Below are 14,484 nucleotides of genomic sequence, written 5' to 3'. Positions count from 1 at the left end.
TAAGAATCCTGTTTTAAATGTTTATTTTAAAGAAGGAAACATATAGTTGAAGGTGGTAGAACCGGCGGCACCACCGCCACACCTATTTCTACCTAATAACTGCAGTGTTAGGTGCTGCTGTGTTCCGGTTTGAAGGGTGTGGTAAGGGAGACAGACTTTTCGGAGGCATTCCAGCTTAGTCCTCAGGGGTAGCAGCGCATCTGTGGCCGACCTCAGGTAGGAATATCTAATCCTATCTGGGGTTTATTACAGATGTCCATGGGCTGCAGTAGCCACTTACCATCAGGTGGGCTGCATGCTCGTCTGCTACTCTTATATTATAAAAAAAAAAAGTCTCCTAATATATTACCTCTCATAAGCATTGTGAACTATTTACACGCTGATTACTCCCGAAAAGCGTGCAACAAAATTAGATTAATCCAACACCGCACGGCAAAGACGGCCAAAATATGGATCCACTATCCAGTTATACAAATAACAGCTAAACTAACAGTGTAATGTAACCGCTTATTAGTTTAACTGCGGTTCTGTATATCAGCTAACCACATATAGTTCACAAAAGTTGAACTTCACCGTTGGTGAACTCAGTTTATCTATACTAATATTATAAAGAGGAAAACTTTGTTTGTTTGTTTGATTGTAATGAATAGGCTCAAAAAACACTGGACCGAATTAAAAATTAAAAATTCTTTCACCATTCGAAAGCTACATTATCCACGAGTAACATAGGCTATATTTTATATGAAATATATTTGATAAATAGATTTTGAGGCGGGACAAAGTTTGCCGGGTCAGCTAATCGATTAGTAAATAGGCTATTATTGATTTTTACGCCTACTTTATAAAAAATAAATTCTAAGTGACTATTTTGTGTCTATGTATGATATTGTTACGATTGTTTAAATTTCAGAAGCTTAAAATTTTGTTAATGTGGACTAATATATCGTCTTAAATCAGTAATACATTTTTGCGCTCTGAAGAATGTGGCAAATAGCAATGCCCTATAAAATGACTAGTCGGAAATATTTTTATTTGAAAATGTAGATTCCAGGGATATTGTATCTTTTACTGGTATAATAGCTGTGGTAATCTTGACTCTAGAAAAACGGCTAAATGATTTATTAGCTCTGAAGTCTTGTAGAGTTCACTCGTTCTTCTCCAAATATTTTATTCTTATTACTCTCGTAATGCATAGTATTATGAGTCTAAATTTCAAAATATATTCCCTACAAGGGCCTAGAAACCAAACTTGGCTTTAAGGAATGGTTACTTGAAGTAACCAGCATTCGTTTATTTAGCCAGATAATACGAGAACGAGATAATATTGGCAGAAAGGATCCCGTAACATCGTATCTTATTTTATCACAAAGATGATGATGAAGGCACTTCTGTGACCTTGGCTCTTTCCCAATTCTTTTTTTCCTAATTTCCATCCTAAAGAAGAGTAAGACTTCAAATCAAGAAAGATTACCGAAATTGCAGTCATGGCTTGCAAATTCACAGCATAGAAATAAAGCCGAGCAGTAAACTATCGGAAACAAGCGAATAATAAAAAAGAATTAGGACGGCACTAACGTCGTGTTACTCGCCACCTGTTGCCACAACCTTGGCGGTTTGTTTGGCTAATGTGAGATTTATGTAGCGTGTATGATAAAATGTGTAGAAATATGTGGTTACGCTATATTGTTGAGGTTAGCGCATTCTGAAGATAATGGATGGGGCGGTATTTTTAAAGAATTTGTTGTTTTGAAATGTTTTGTTTGATTGATGGTGTGTGGTGGTTTGCGGTTGGTGTTTTAAGTATGTTAAATTGATTCTTATTTAGACACCTTTTTTATAGAAATGTGTCCATTAAAGGTCCATTCTATAGGTGGTAGAAATCTTTGTGGTCTAACGAGAGAGACTACTGTTGTTCGAATGTCATACAGACAGACAAACACACAAAAAATAAATTAAAAATAAATTAAAAAAAAAGAAATGTGAATTGCAAAGTACAGCTTGGAAAATAGTCGGGAGTTTTCGGAGAATTTTTTATTATAGAAATTACGTAACTTTTTCATTCGATTTTTGTGTGAAAGAAAACATCTTGAGAAAGCATCTAAAATGTGTGAATTCTAGCCCACATATGCATAGCATAGTAGACTAATGTCTAAAGCTACATTGAGAAACCTTTGCAGCGGTGATACTATCCATAATAGTGTTAGGATACCTAATTGGTGTCTGTTAGTGCATTAGAGATAGAATTGCCTATATGTGTTCTATACGTTGAAAAGGCGGTTGTTCCGTGTCATTGCCCCAGACAGCGAAGATGCAGCCTCTCACCGACTCAATTACCCCGCGGGAACAATGCATAGATCTAGGAATATATCAGATAAACCACTTTCTCTGTAACCTTTACAAGATGATGTAGAGTTTAAATCTTATGCTTATTGTATAACCGCGTGTTACGTATATACATATAAATATTTATTGAAAATTTGATTATATCGACATTATCAATATTAACTCATTACCAATATATTAACACATCGAAAAAATTAAAATAATCGGTATAAATGATTCTAAAATATTTTTAGAAGGTTCTTAATAATAATTTCACCAACATTCCCTTAACCGAAGTATACACATTAAAGTGAGCCATGTAAGTTTTAATGCCATTAATCTGTCATATTATTTTCTAGAAGTAGTCTAGATATCACTTAGCTTCCGACAGACAACTTCTGTCAGGCAGAAATTGTCAAATGTCGATCTTTGGAATGCAAACAATTTAATAGATTGAATATTAATAACGGTAAGTCACTCAAAGGCATAGTTTAGTATTCTCAAAGGCGATACACATAAATACTAAACACCATTTTAGGCGCGGTCTGACGGCCTTAAGAGGATATTACGGTGTCAATGCCCCGACAGTGTGAAGATGCGGAAGCCTCTGGATGCAATTACTCTGCATGTACCATACGTGATATGTCGCTAGTGTCAAAGTTTTACGTCAGAGCTCAGAAGTGGAATTAAATTACTTTAATGTATTGAAACGCGGCCTGTCGATCGAGGGGTCCGAGGTTCAAATCCCAGGCACGCACCTCTAATTTTCAAAGTGCGTATTAGAAATTAATTATCACTTGCTTAAACGATGAAGGAAAACATCGTGAGGAAACCTTGCATAACTGAGAGATTTATAAAAAAAAAATCTTAAAGGTATGTGAAGTCTACTAATACGCACTTGGCCAGCGCGGTGGACTATGGCCTAATCCTTCTCATTCTGAGAGGAGACCCGTGCCCAGCAGTGGGACAGTAATGGGTTGATGATGAATGTATTTTATAGAGCTACTGTAATTTGTAATTGTCAGTTACAATATCTGAAAGTTGGTAGTACCGATATTCTATCGAGGAGGTATACCACCGACGTATTACTGAACATATACATACGTTCATGCACATTATCTAGATCGATATGATTTTTTTTGCCCGAACCGCGTCTAACATCTTTTTTTTTCTTTTTTTATTTTCGAGGGGGAAACCTTCAAAAGGTACCCGACGACGTAGGAGTGACGCCGGGTTATGTGGGATTCTTACCGCACTAAAACCCCCCCGGTGGCCGTCCTCAGCGCTTGTTGGAGAACTCCGGGATCTCCGACGGAACACAACCGGAGTCCTCCAAGCGCGATGCCCGGATCGGGCATTGCGCTTGGAGGAACGCGAGCGAACGCTCCCCCAGGGCAGACCCTGGGGGAGCGTTCGCTCCTCCCACAACATCTGGTGATTACGACGGTATGTTACCACACATATCGCAGTCCTTCCCGGAGTAGCATACTGGACGGTTCGAACTCCCACTCTTGCCGCTCGCAACCCCAGAAGCCCACTTTTAGTCGCCTCCTACGACTGGCAGGGGATAACGGAGCCCTATTCTAGTCCCGGAACTACAGAGACAACCGCGTCTAACACCTACAATGTCTGTAGATATAAATGCAGCATGAATCAGGTTATTTAAATAAAATATTTATATATTTAATCTCATACCTATAATTGGTAAGATAACAGTTGTGAAGGGAAAAACATGCTGAAACGTTTTGTGTAGTATACACATAGGCTACTGCGTTCGTGCAGCTGAAATTTGTCAAACGCACAGCGTTTTGCCTGCTAATGTTTTAATTTTTTTTTACCTTTCCAATCATAATACCTAAGTATGAACCTATTAACAACGGGCTTTAGGCAATAGACAAAACACCTATGTTTTGCCTAGCAAAGTAGACGGAATAAAGGCTAAGTTCCACTTACCTCAGAGTCAGTGTTTGCTAGATCAAATCAGAACCCTCATATGTACCGTGGCCATAAAAACGCGTGCCCCTCACGTGTTTATAATTAGACAATGATTTGAGACAATGTAAAGAACTGTTTGTTTAGGGTAGTATGAATCCATTATTTTTGCAGAGTAGTGTTTGCAGAACTAAAGGACGTACGCGGACTTAGAAGGGCTTTAATATACAGTTTACGGTAATGAAACGCACCATGGTGTCAGTCGGCGACAATTGTTCGCAGTTGCCAACGATTGTCGGCAGTCGACGATGACAGTCGAAAGTAATGACAAGTACTATGGTGACAGTCTCTAACGACTGTCGCCGACGGTTATCGATCTCAAAACAACTTGAAGGTAGTAGAACCCTTTGTGGTTCGACTCCGGCGGCACCACCGCCACACCTATTTTTGCCTTATAGCAGCAGTGTTACGCCTGCTGTGTTCTGGTTTGAAGGGTGTGGTAAGGGAGACAGACTTTTCCGAGTAGTTCCAGCTTAGTCCTCAGGGATAGCGGCGCATCTGTGGCCGACCTCAGGTAGGAATATCTAATCCTATCTGAGGTTGATTACAGATCTCCATGGGCGGCAGTAGCCACTTACCATCAGGTGCACTGCATGCTCGTCTGCTACTCTTATATTATAAAAAAAAGTTAATTTTGTACTTCGAATATCTTTATTGTGCACTATGTTGATTACGTTTTTATACGATAAAAAAAGTCTCCAAAAAGTATAATATAAAACACAAAACATCCAGCGTGAAATCGAAATAACAGTATAATTCCGAACAAAAGTTACGTCGACGTAAACGTGAACGGTCGTTATAACGTATTTAGCAGGCGAGCCTGGCTTCGGTCAGAATCAAAAGCATATTTTCAGTTGTTTCAGCTCGCAGCAATAAATACGAATGGTAATGTTCTCAGGAATTCGGAAGAACCATTATTTGGTACATAAACCAGTTTGGCTGGCGGTGCAGACGCTTGTTTTACTACCAGCGTTTGAAATACGCGATTAAATAGAGTGGATAGAATTTGAACGTGTTAGACTCACGAAGCACCACTGCGACACCTATCTAAATATATATAACTCAAAAGTGACTGTCTGATTTTAAAGGTGGTAGAACCCTTTGTGGTTCGACTCCGGCGGCACCACTGCCACACCTATTTCTGCCTTATAACATCAGTGTTAAGCGCTGCTGTGTTCCGTTTTGAAGGGTGTGGTAAGGGAGACATACTTTTCCGAGGCATTCCAGCTTAGTCCTCAGGGGTAGCAGCGCATCTGTGGCCGACCTCAGGTAGTTATACCTAATCCTATCTGGGGTTGATTACAGATGTCCATGGGTGGCAGTAACCACTTACCATCAGGTGGACTGCGTGCTCGTCTGCTACTCCTATATTATATAAAAAAAAAAATGTAGTCATTTATCAACGCACAGTGCAAACTACTGGACGGATCGGGCTGAAATTTGGCATGCAGATAGATGTTATGACGTAGGCATCCGCTAAGAAGGATTTTGATCAATTCTACCTCCAAGGGGATAAAATAGGGGATGAAAATATTACTTCGCAACGCGAGCGAAGCCGCGGGCAAAAGTTCGTTTCTGTGTAATAAGAGAAAGGTTAGCGAGACATATCTACTTATTAGGGGCGTCCCAACTTTTGCCTCAGAGGCCAGCCAGACCTTGGCCAGATATGAACACATCTGGCCGACCTAAAGTAGGACTGTATCCTCTCCGGGGTCAATTACGGGTGTCCATCAGGTGGACTACAAGCTCGTTTGCTACTTCTATATAATAAAAAGTATCATATAATTACGCAGACACCATAAACAGTATCGTTAAAAGGTAGTATATCGTTGCTGTTTTATGCTTTGAAAAATATGGTAAGGCATCCCAAGTCTTCAAATCAAAATAAATCTAATAACGATCTTAAGTATCTATATATCTTCTCTATCTATCTTGATCTATCTATCTTGTTTTGGATCAGTCACGCATATTTATAAGAGATAGCGATCGATTAACACAGAAATATACCACTATTTTCAGGGATACATAGTGACTGCTTTGGCTTACATAATCTTAGTAGCCATTCTTTATATTACTAGTAAGCTACTGCTTCTCATCGCTTCCATTACCTCGTTCGTGGTCAAACAAGTCATTTAACAAGAAAGCTCCTTTTAGTGTGTCAGTCGTGGTCTGGATTTAGTCAGCGGAATCAAACGGATATACCCAGCATTGTTTTAGTTTACAGCTGGTTGCCGATGCGTTTCTTTGTACTGTTCATAGTTGGCCAGGGTCTATTTTTAACCAGGAAACGGTGGTTAAGATAAAAATAAAATTTTGATAAGTATCAGTAAATAGTTATAAGTATCATCATCAGCATACATTATTTCATGTTTATTTGTTTCATTTTAAATGTTTTGGGCAATTTGGGTTGTTGTTCTATTCACAATATATCTCTCATATTTAGCTTCCGGGACGGATACATTTTTAAATTATATAAATGGGCTGAAATAAAACAGTTAAAAATACATTTTTCGTTGTCAGTCGATTTTCGTATAACTTTGTGTATTTTTAGATATTGATACGCTTTGTGTGTGTTATCACAATGAAAATAGAAAATATTGTTATCAAAAAAAATAGTATTATATTTTATTTAAAACTAGCTGACCCAGCAAACTTTGTACCGCCTCAAAATTTATTTATCAAATATATTTCATATAAAATATAGCCTATTACTCGTAGATAATGTAGCTTTCGAATGGTGAATCTTAAAAAACGGTCCAGTAGTTTTTGAGCCTATTCATTACAACCAAACAAACAAACAAAGTTTTCCTCTTTATAATATTAGTGTAGATAATGGTCGACTTCTGGGCATACCCCTCGTACATTTATATGGGCAAAGAGAAAACTTTTCAGTGTCCTTTTTCGTATTGGTTTTGAACCACTATTCTTTTTTGTTTGGGAATGAATTAACGAGGTTCTACTTTATTAATAAAAAGTACCTCATATTTTCTTTACAGTCCAATTTCGATCACTAGGCAAAATCCAAGATGAATGAAATACCGATTTTGTGCTATTTAAAAATAAACTACACGTTACCAAATATTTTTTTTCTAAAAATTAATTTCTACTTTAGTGGACGACACCAAAAATATTTGCTTGTTTTTATTTCTGGAAAACGTTGAGCTAAATTCGTCGGAGCTTTCTCCCAAAATAGATTTTTAGGTGGAAATAGTTTTCTTTTATAGTGAAAATAACTTGGAAGGATTTGGATGGAACCGAATAAATATTTTGCATAGTTCCAAGATTCTCATCACTTAGTATAGAAGAAAGAAAATGGAGTTGCATAAAAGTTTAGTATTTATTCATTCTTACCATTTTTGCCCTTAATGCCTAATACATTGAAAAACGTTTCCCTTGATGTGATCGTAACTGCATGTGTATGTGAAAACTAAGGCCGTGTACACACTTACGCAAACACTGTATTAGTTACTATCAAGAAAACACCAAACTATAATATTTACTGAATTTCGGAGTAAAAAAACAATGTAATCTAAATAAGGATATTACACATGGCGCTGTGTCACCAATTCTACTTTCGGAACTTGGCTGACATGCTGCCGCGTGTGTTATTTAGGTAAAAACTAATCAATTATATAAAATATATAACGAAGAATAATATTAGCAGGTTATGCATAAAATCTTTTCGAAAATTGTATAGCCAACTATTCAAATAGGTAAAGGTAGATTTACGAAATCACAACCAAATGTTACAATATACACAAATTTAATTTATCAACAACTACTACATTTAACAACTACATTATATGTAGGTGTTTAACGACTATTGAGCACATCATGCCTGTTACTATTTGTGCCTATATTATCGTGAATAGCCTTTCGTGTATCGTCCGCCTAAACCAAGGTCCTAAACCCTGTTTGTAAAAGCCACATCCTATAGTTAATTTGTAGCAATTAATTGTAGAACACGCCATTATTCTAGATACCATTGACTCATAGAGGTGAACACAGGCTAAATCAATATTCATTAGGTTAACGAAAATACTTAATTTTTATACCTTTTACGATTATGTATTTTCGTTATCAGGCCCTTGGGAAGTAATCGGTAAAGTAATCGGTAATTTAATATATAAGTTACCATTTATATACAGACATAGAACGTGTCAGACACGGTTAACAACGTGGTAGAGACTTTGTGGTTTGACTCCAGTGGCACCACCGCCACACGGCAGAAATACTGCCTAATAACAACAGCTAAGCACTGATGTATACTGGTTCCAAGAGTGTGGTAAGCTAGACATACTCGTGCTCTTGCGAAGCGTTCCAATTTAGTCTTCAGGGGTAGCGGTGCATCTGTGGCCGATCTCACGTAGGAATCTAATCTTATCTGAGGTCGATTACCATCTGAACTACATGCTCATCTGATACCCTTAAATTGTAAAAACACATGCCGTGGCCGAAATACATATTTTTCTTAAAAATATTTGGACAGACACGGCCGGTTTCTACGCTGTGTTATGGTAAATACGCCAGTACTGGAGAAAACTTTTTGTCTGCAACGGCGTGCGCCTGACACGCTCTATATCTGTAGACTTGAATGCGCTTAAACAATTACATAACAATTATTTATTATAATTGCCTGTTATTCCCCCTTACTTGAAAAAAGGCTCTTATGACACCGACAAAATACCTATTTGATTAATTGCATTATTGTAATACTTAATATAAAACAAACTAAAACAACAAAAAGGGGAAATAAAAATACAATATTTATATCCCTTTTACGATTTCACGAATAACGAAAAAGCATGTTTAATAACATACTATTTTGTTTTGGCGTCAGTTTTTGAATAGAACTTTGTATTCAAAGCTTTGTACATTTTTGTACAATTACTTAACAAAAGTTGCTTTGCAGTTATTGTATGAACATGTTTTTAATTTTATGAAGTTGGGCAAAATGCCGTGTGTGTAGTGTAATATAAGATACAGTTATGGTTCAAAAATAATATAAAAAAATGTACTGGTAAAAAAGCGGAATATTAAATCTACGTAAAATGTTGAACATTTCTATTCTTGAGTTGATACTTTTTATTTTATAAACGGTACTTTTTATACTAGAACCCAACGATAAAGCAGACTGGCTACCTTTTTTTTTTTTTTTTTTTGTCGAGGGGGAAACCTTCAAAAGGTACCCGACAACGTGGGAGCGACGCCGAGTTATGTGGGATTTTTACCGCACTAAAACCCCCCCGGTGGCCGTCCTCTGCGCTGCGTTGAGGGCTCCGGTATCTCCAAAGGAACGCAACCGGAGTCCTCTAAGCGCGTTGCCCCGTCGGGCTCCGCCCAGGTGAGCTTGACGCTCGCCACACCATCTGGTGTATACGACGGTATGCGACCACACATACCGTCGTCCTTCCCGGGGCCGCTGGCCGGGCGGTTCGAGCTCCCACTCTTGCCGCCCGCAACCCCGGAAGCCCCCTTTTAGTCGCCTCTTACGACAGGCAGGAGATACCGTAGCCCTATTCTAGTCCCGGAACTACAGGGACAACAGACTGGCTACCTAATGTATAACAGTCACCGTCGCCTATGAGATTTGCACTAGAGGAAAGAGGAATACGTGGCCGGCTTTAAGAGAGACCTCTTTTTGCAACTATTTTGAAGAATTATTATCTAACTTATCTTAATTTTTTTCCATTCATTAACCGCTCATCGGATTAAATGTCGTGCTTTAGTCAGCTCTTAAATCAATAATATGAAATATTAAATGAAACATACACAAAAACCAAAACTAATTTCTTAGTGTGATCGGCACTTTAGAAGTTATAAATCTTTTGCTATTACAAAATAAAGACTCGTGCAAATAAATAAGAAATTAATGATAATTATAGCGATTATAATTTTACTGTATAGAAACAGAGAGTACAGCTAAGCGTTTAAGACTACTTAATCGCTTTTGAAATAATGAGGCTTTATGAATTTGAATTCATTAAGGATTTATAAACAACGGGTGTTGTTTTCTCGCGCAAACTTTAGAGTTCTTGAGAAAACAAAAACAAAATTATACTTAGAGACGCAAAATTTGTTTCGTTATGCAAAAATAAATGAGATCAAAACTGTGCTGGATTTTAACGTTTTATAAATTTTAGCCTGTGGTCCACGGTTAATGGTTGTGACCCCAAAACCTTTATCGTTTACTTTTAGTCTAACTGTTCCGATTTAGTCCTCAGAAGTACCATTGCGTCTGTGGTCAACCTCAACTAAGAGTTTTTATAAGATGGAAGTCTAAAACGGGCATAAACTGAGGTAACTGGTTGACTGGGAGAAAATGCTATTTAGCACTAAGTCCGCCTTTTGCACCACACTGTTTTTAACATAGTCAATAAAGAGTAAATAAAAAAAATACACTTTGTGGTAAGTGGTCATTGCCACTCATGTTCATGTGTAAAAATATCCATATTATTATAGAACAGGAGTTCTTGATCAGCTGCTTACAGATGCATTGGCACTTCTGAGGTCTAAGAGGGTCTCCTTATACATATATAAGTTAGCCGGCATCCACTTGTTTTCACCGAAAGGCAAGAATGTTGTGGTACCTCCCCGACAGAACCATACTTCTTCCACCTTTCAAACTGTAATGACCTCCTCTTTAGATTTCTGTGTGTCCATAGAATGCCTACATAACCCTATTCCTGCCACATTTGAAAACCTACTGACATTTTCTTTTCTTTCCAGGCAAATCACAATGGATCTAAGTGAACGTACAAGCAAAACTATAAGATACGGAACGTCGATTAAAATCAAATGGCACTTCCATTTCAGTGTACACTACTTCTTAGACTAACATATCTATAAAATAAAACAAAATTTTAATATGTCGTAAATTCTAAAATCCGAAATGGTAAAGAGTGATTGTGTTAAAAACGTTTCGGTGACAATGGGAGAGTGAAGCTGGAGTGATGGGGTGCGGTCAGAGCAAGATAAATCTCTACCCTCGGAGAAACAAAAATGGTGGGAAGGGAAACAGTGCCAAAAAGTCAGGTGAGATTGTACTTAATTTGCTTTCAGAAATTATACTTTTAATGTCAGTAAAATGATTATGTTTTATCATTTTCATCAATTTCTGTTTTAAAGTTCTACCGAGATCTTAAAAATAATGTAAAAATCCGAATCCACGATGCCAGTAACGACACTATGAAGTACATACATTTTGTCGCCATGTTTATTTTTGACTTTAATGGACGTATTTTTTTATACAAATCGAAAATTGTATAATAGACGAATTAGTTTTCTCTTTGGTTTTAACTCTGCTGTTCTTAATACTGTTTTTATTCTTATTTAAGTTCACACGAGTACACGACGATAAAACACAACACGTTTACAAAGACTTAGAACCATAACTAAAATCTAAATTCATTATTTAAATGTCAACCAGGAATCGAACTCTGAACCCTCCTTACGGCTGGTATAATGACTGAGTACGCAAGTCGTCAAAGTATAATCGTTCGCTACTCCTATCACATGAAATTGAAGGTGGTAGAACCTTTTGTGGTTCGACTCCGGCGGCACCACCGCCACACCTATTTCTACCTAATAACAGCAGTGTTAGGCGCTGCTGTGTTCCGGTTTGAAGGGTGTGGTAAGGGATACAGACTTTTCCGAGGAGTTCCAGCTTAGTCCTCAGGGGTAGCGGCGCATCTGTGGCCGACTTCACGTAGGAATATCTAATCCTATCTGGGGTTGATTACAGATGTCCATGGGCGGCAGTAGCCACTTACCATCAGGTGGATTGCACGCTCGTCTGCTTCTCATATTTTATAAAAAAATAAAAAAAACACATGGTTTTTGGTTAAAAGGGCATATCTCATGTTAATGATCTCACTAAACACTCCACATTACTCAAAACCCATTGTAAGACTTGATTTATAGACTTTAGCTAGTTGTTTGACGTTTATCTGCCCTTTATTGTAGGGTCAGACCTGTGGGTCTAACGATCCAAATTTATGGCAGTTCTAAACAAACGTATTGTTGTTTAACACTAGATTAACACTAGATTGGACTAAGTTGGAACCTGTGTTATTTTTTATAGGATACGCGTTAAACATACAATTATACTTTGGAAGTTGGTACACAAACGTCTATACTAAAAGTGTTACAAAATGGAAAAGAACGTAACATGAGTATAAATATGACGAGGGTCGCCCAATGATTGACATTCTACCACGATCATATATTTTCCTTTTTTTTATTTATGACACTAAAACTCTTCAATAACTACTATGAAAAGAAAATACACAAAACAGAAAAAGGTACATACCAAGCAAAGTTTTTTTCGCTTATTTATACATGGATGCGATAAGATTAATTAATAAATACACTGAAAAACTAAAAAAAATAACATATTACGATATAATCAAGACGAACAACACTAAGTTTATATTAGCACTTAGTAACCTCATGTTTTAATCTTTGTTACCTTAGCCTGTCATTAATAAAAATAATGAGTCTAATTTTTGCCTACGCAATATCTAATTTTGACATTGTCTAGCTTCAGAAATTGTTAAATGTCGATCTTTGATTCTCATAATGTTGTATCATTTTAGAAATTGATTGATTTTAGTTATTTAGCATATATAAATGATAGTCATCTTGAAGGTCTTGAAGGCGTGTAATCTTATAGTCACATAAAAGGTACAGAGTAACGATATAATAACTATACGTAAGTAAGTTCACACTAGTGATTAGAAGTATTATAACTACACAAGTATCTCCGTTATTCGACTGTTCTTGCTGAAGTCTTCGACCAGAATGTCGCTCTCTGTTAATTCGAGCGCCGCCAAGGTGTCGTCCCCACTTCACCTACCCGAATCTGTTTTTAAAATGTAGTGTCAAATGAGTCACTTATTACTTTAATGTAACGTTATAGAAATGTGATATCGTTAATATCCAAGCTTCTTATTAACGATGATAACACATATTAGCTATTGATGGAATAGATTGATTATTTATAAGAAGATTTTTAAAAACTTAGTACAGGATTCTATCTTCTACCTTCATTTATTATTAGCTCAATGGCCTATAACGATATAAAATTCCAGTCTTCATAACGCTAATGGTAACGTTTAAACGCTTAAAAATGTATGTTTAGATTTAGTATGCATTAACGTAGATAACGTAGAAGGAGACCTCGAATGAATATTTAAACAACAAAGTATAACTTACGAAGTCTTTACATTTTACATTTAAGATAACGTTTTGTATAAAATGAAACAATTTCTCATAGTAAATTAGTAGGAGATAAGGCTGGTACGTTGAAGGTTTAAAGCCTAGGCACTGATTAGGCTTCTGAATTTTCAAAGTTTTGTCGTCGTCATTACTCTCAGAATGACACGTGTTTACGGGGCGAGGTTAGTCCACCGCGTGGCAAAATGCTAATTGCTAAACTTCACACAACTTTGATTTTTTTTTATTTCTCAAAAGTGTGTGAAGTAGGTATGTCAATCTGCACTTGAAAGATTGGTTTGCCTAAATACTATGATGTTTTTTATTCTATGAGACTAACTTACCTAAAATTTATTATTTTACGAGAGACTCGATAAGATTAGCAAATCTGTTACAACCTCAAAATGTAGATTAAATGGTACTTTTAATTTTAACCACTCATATGTATCTCTCTAGTCTTAACCGCTGTATATTCCGTATTCTGTATATACCGGCACATTCTTCAAAGGCAGTGCAGTTACTAAAAATATCGCATCGCTCCTCGCTTACCTCTACCAATAGGACAAACGCCTTAAAAAAAATTCGCAAGAAAGTTACGCGAACAAATTAGGTTGCGCAGATTCCAACTTATCCGATGGGAAAAACGTATTACCATAATAATATCTAATTTATTTATCTGCAACCACGAAATTTTATGTCTACGTTTTCGGTTCCAGAAGAACGGTCACTGGACTGGGTCACTGAGTAATTGCTTTCAATACGCAATTTTAAATTTGATTTTAATTATTTTTTTGATATTTAAAAATGCAACGACACGACAACAAACATTGAGATGAATTACTGCAGTGTAGTATCAAATGAGCATGCTTAGAGCTTGCTTATGCTTAGAGCACAACTCCATACAGAACAGGGATTCTACCTAAAGCCAATCACTTAATGTTGCTTCTCCTGACG

The 14,484-nt window shown here is 36.9% G+C and overlaps 1 protein-coding gene across 2 annotated transcripts in view; it reads left to right on the top strand.

The window, feature by feature from the left end:
- Positions 1–14,484, top strand: part of tow (target of wingless) — a 114,939-nt gene that overhangs the window by 73,915 nt on the left and 26,540 nt on the right. The window contains exon 2 of one of the 2 annotated variants that reach the window (XM_073079172.1): positions 11,044–11,349. The exons of the other annotated variant lie outside the window; for it this stretch is intronic. Coding sequence (XP_072935273.1) covers positions 11,268–11,349 — 82 coding nt within the window. The 5' untranslated portion in view covers positions 11,044–11,267. The remainder of the gene's footprint in view (positions 1–11,043; positions 11,350–14,484) is intronic. 2 annotated transcript variants of the gene reach the window in all.

This window comes from Epargyreus clarus, unplaced genomic scaffold (assembly GCF_041222505.1).
Source record: "Epargyreus clarus isolate Ecla_fem2 unplaced genomic scaffold, WU_Ecla_fem_2.2 ptg000014l, whole genome shotgun sequence".
NCBI lineage: Eukaryota > Metazoa > Arthropoda > Insecta > Lepidoptera > Hesperiidae > Epargyreus > Epargyreus clarus.
The sequence above is the reverse complement of the archived record's forward strand: the minus strand, read 5'-3'. Positions and strand labels throughout refer to the sequence as shown.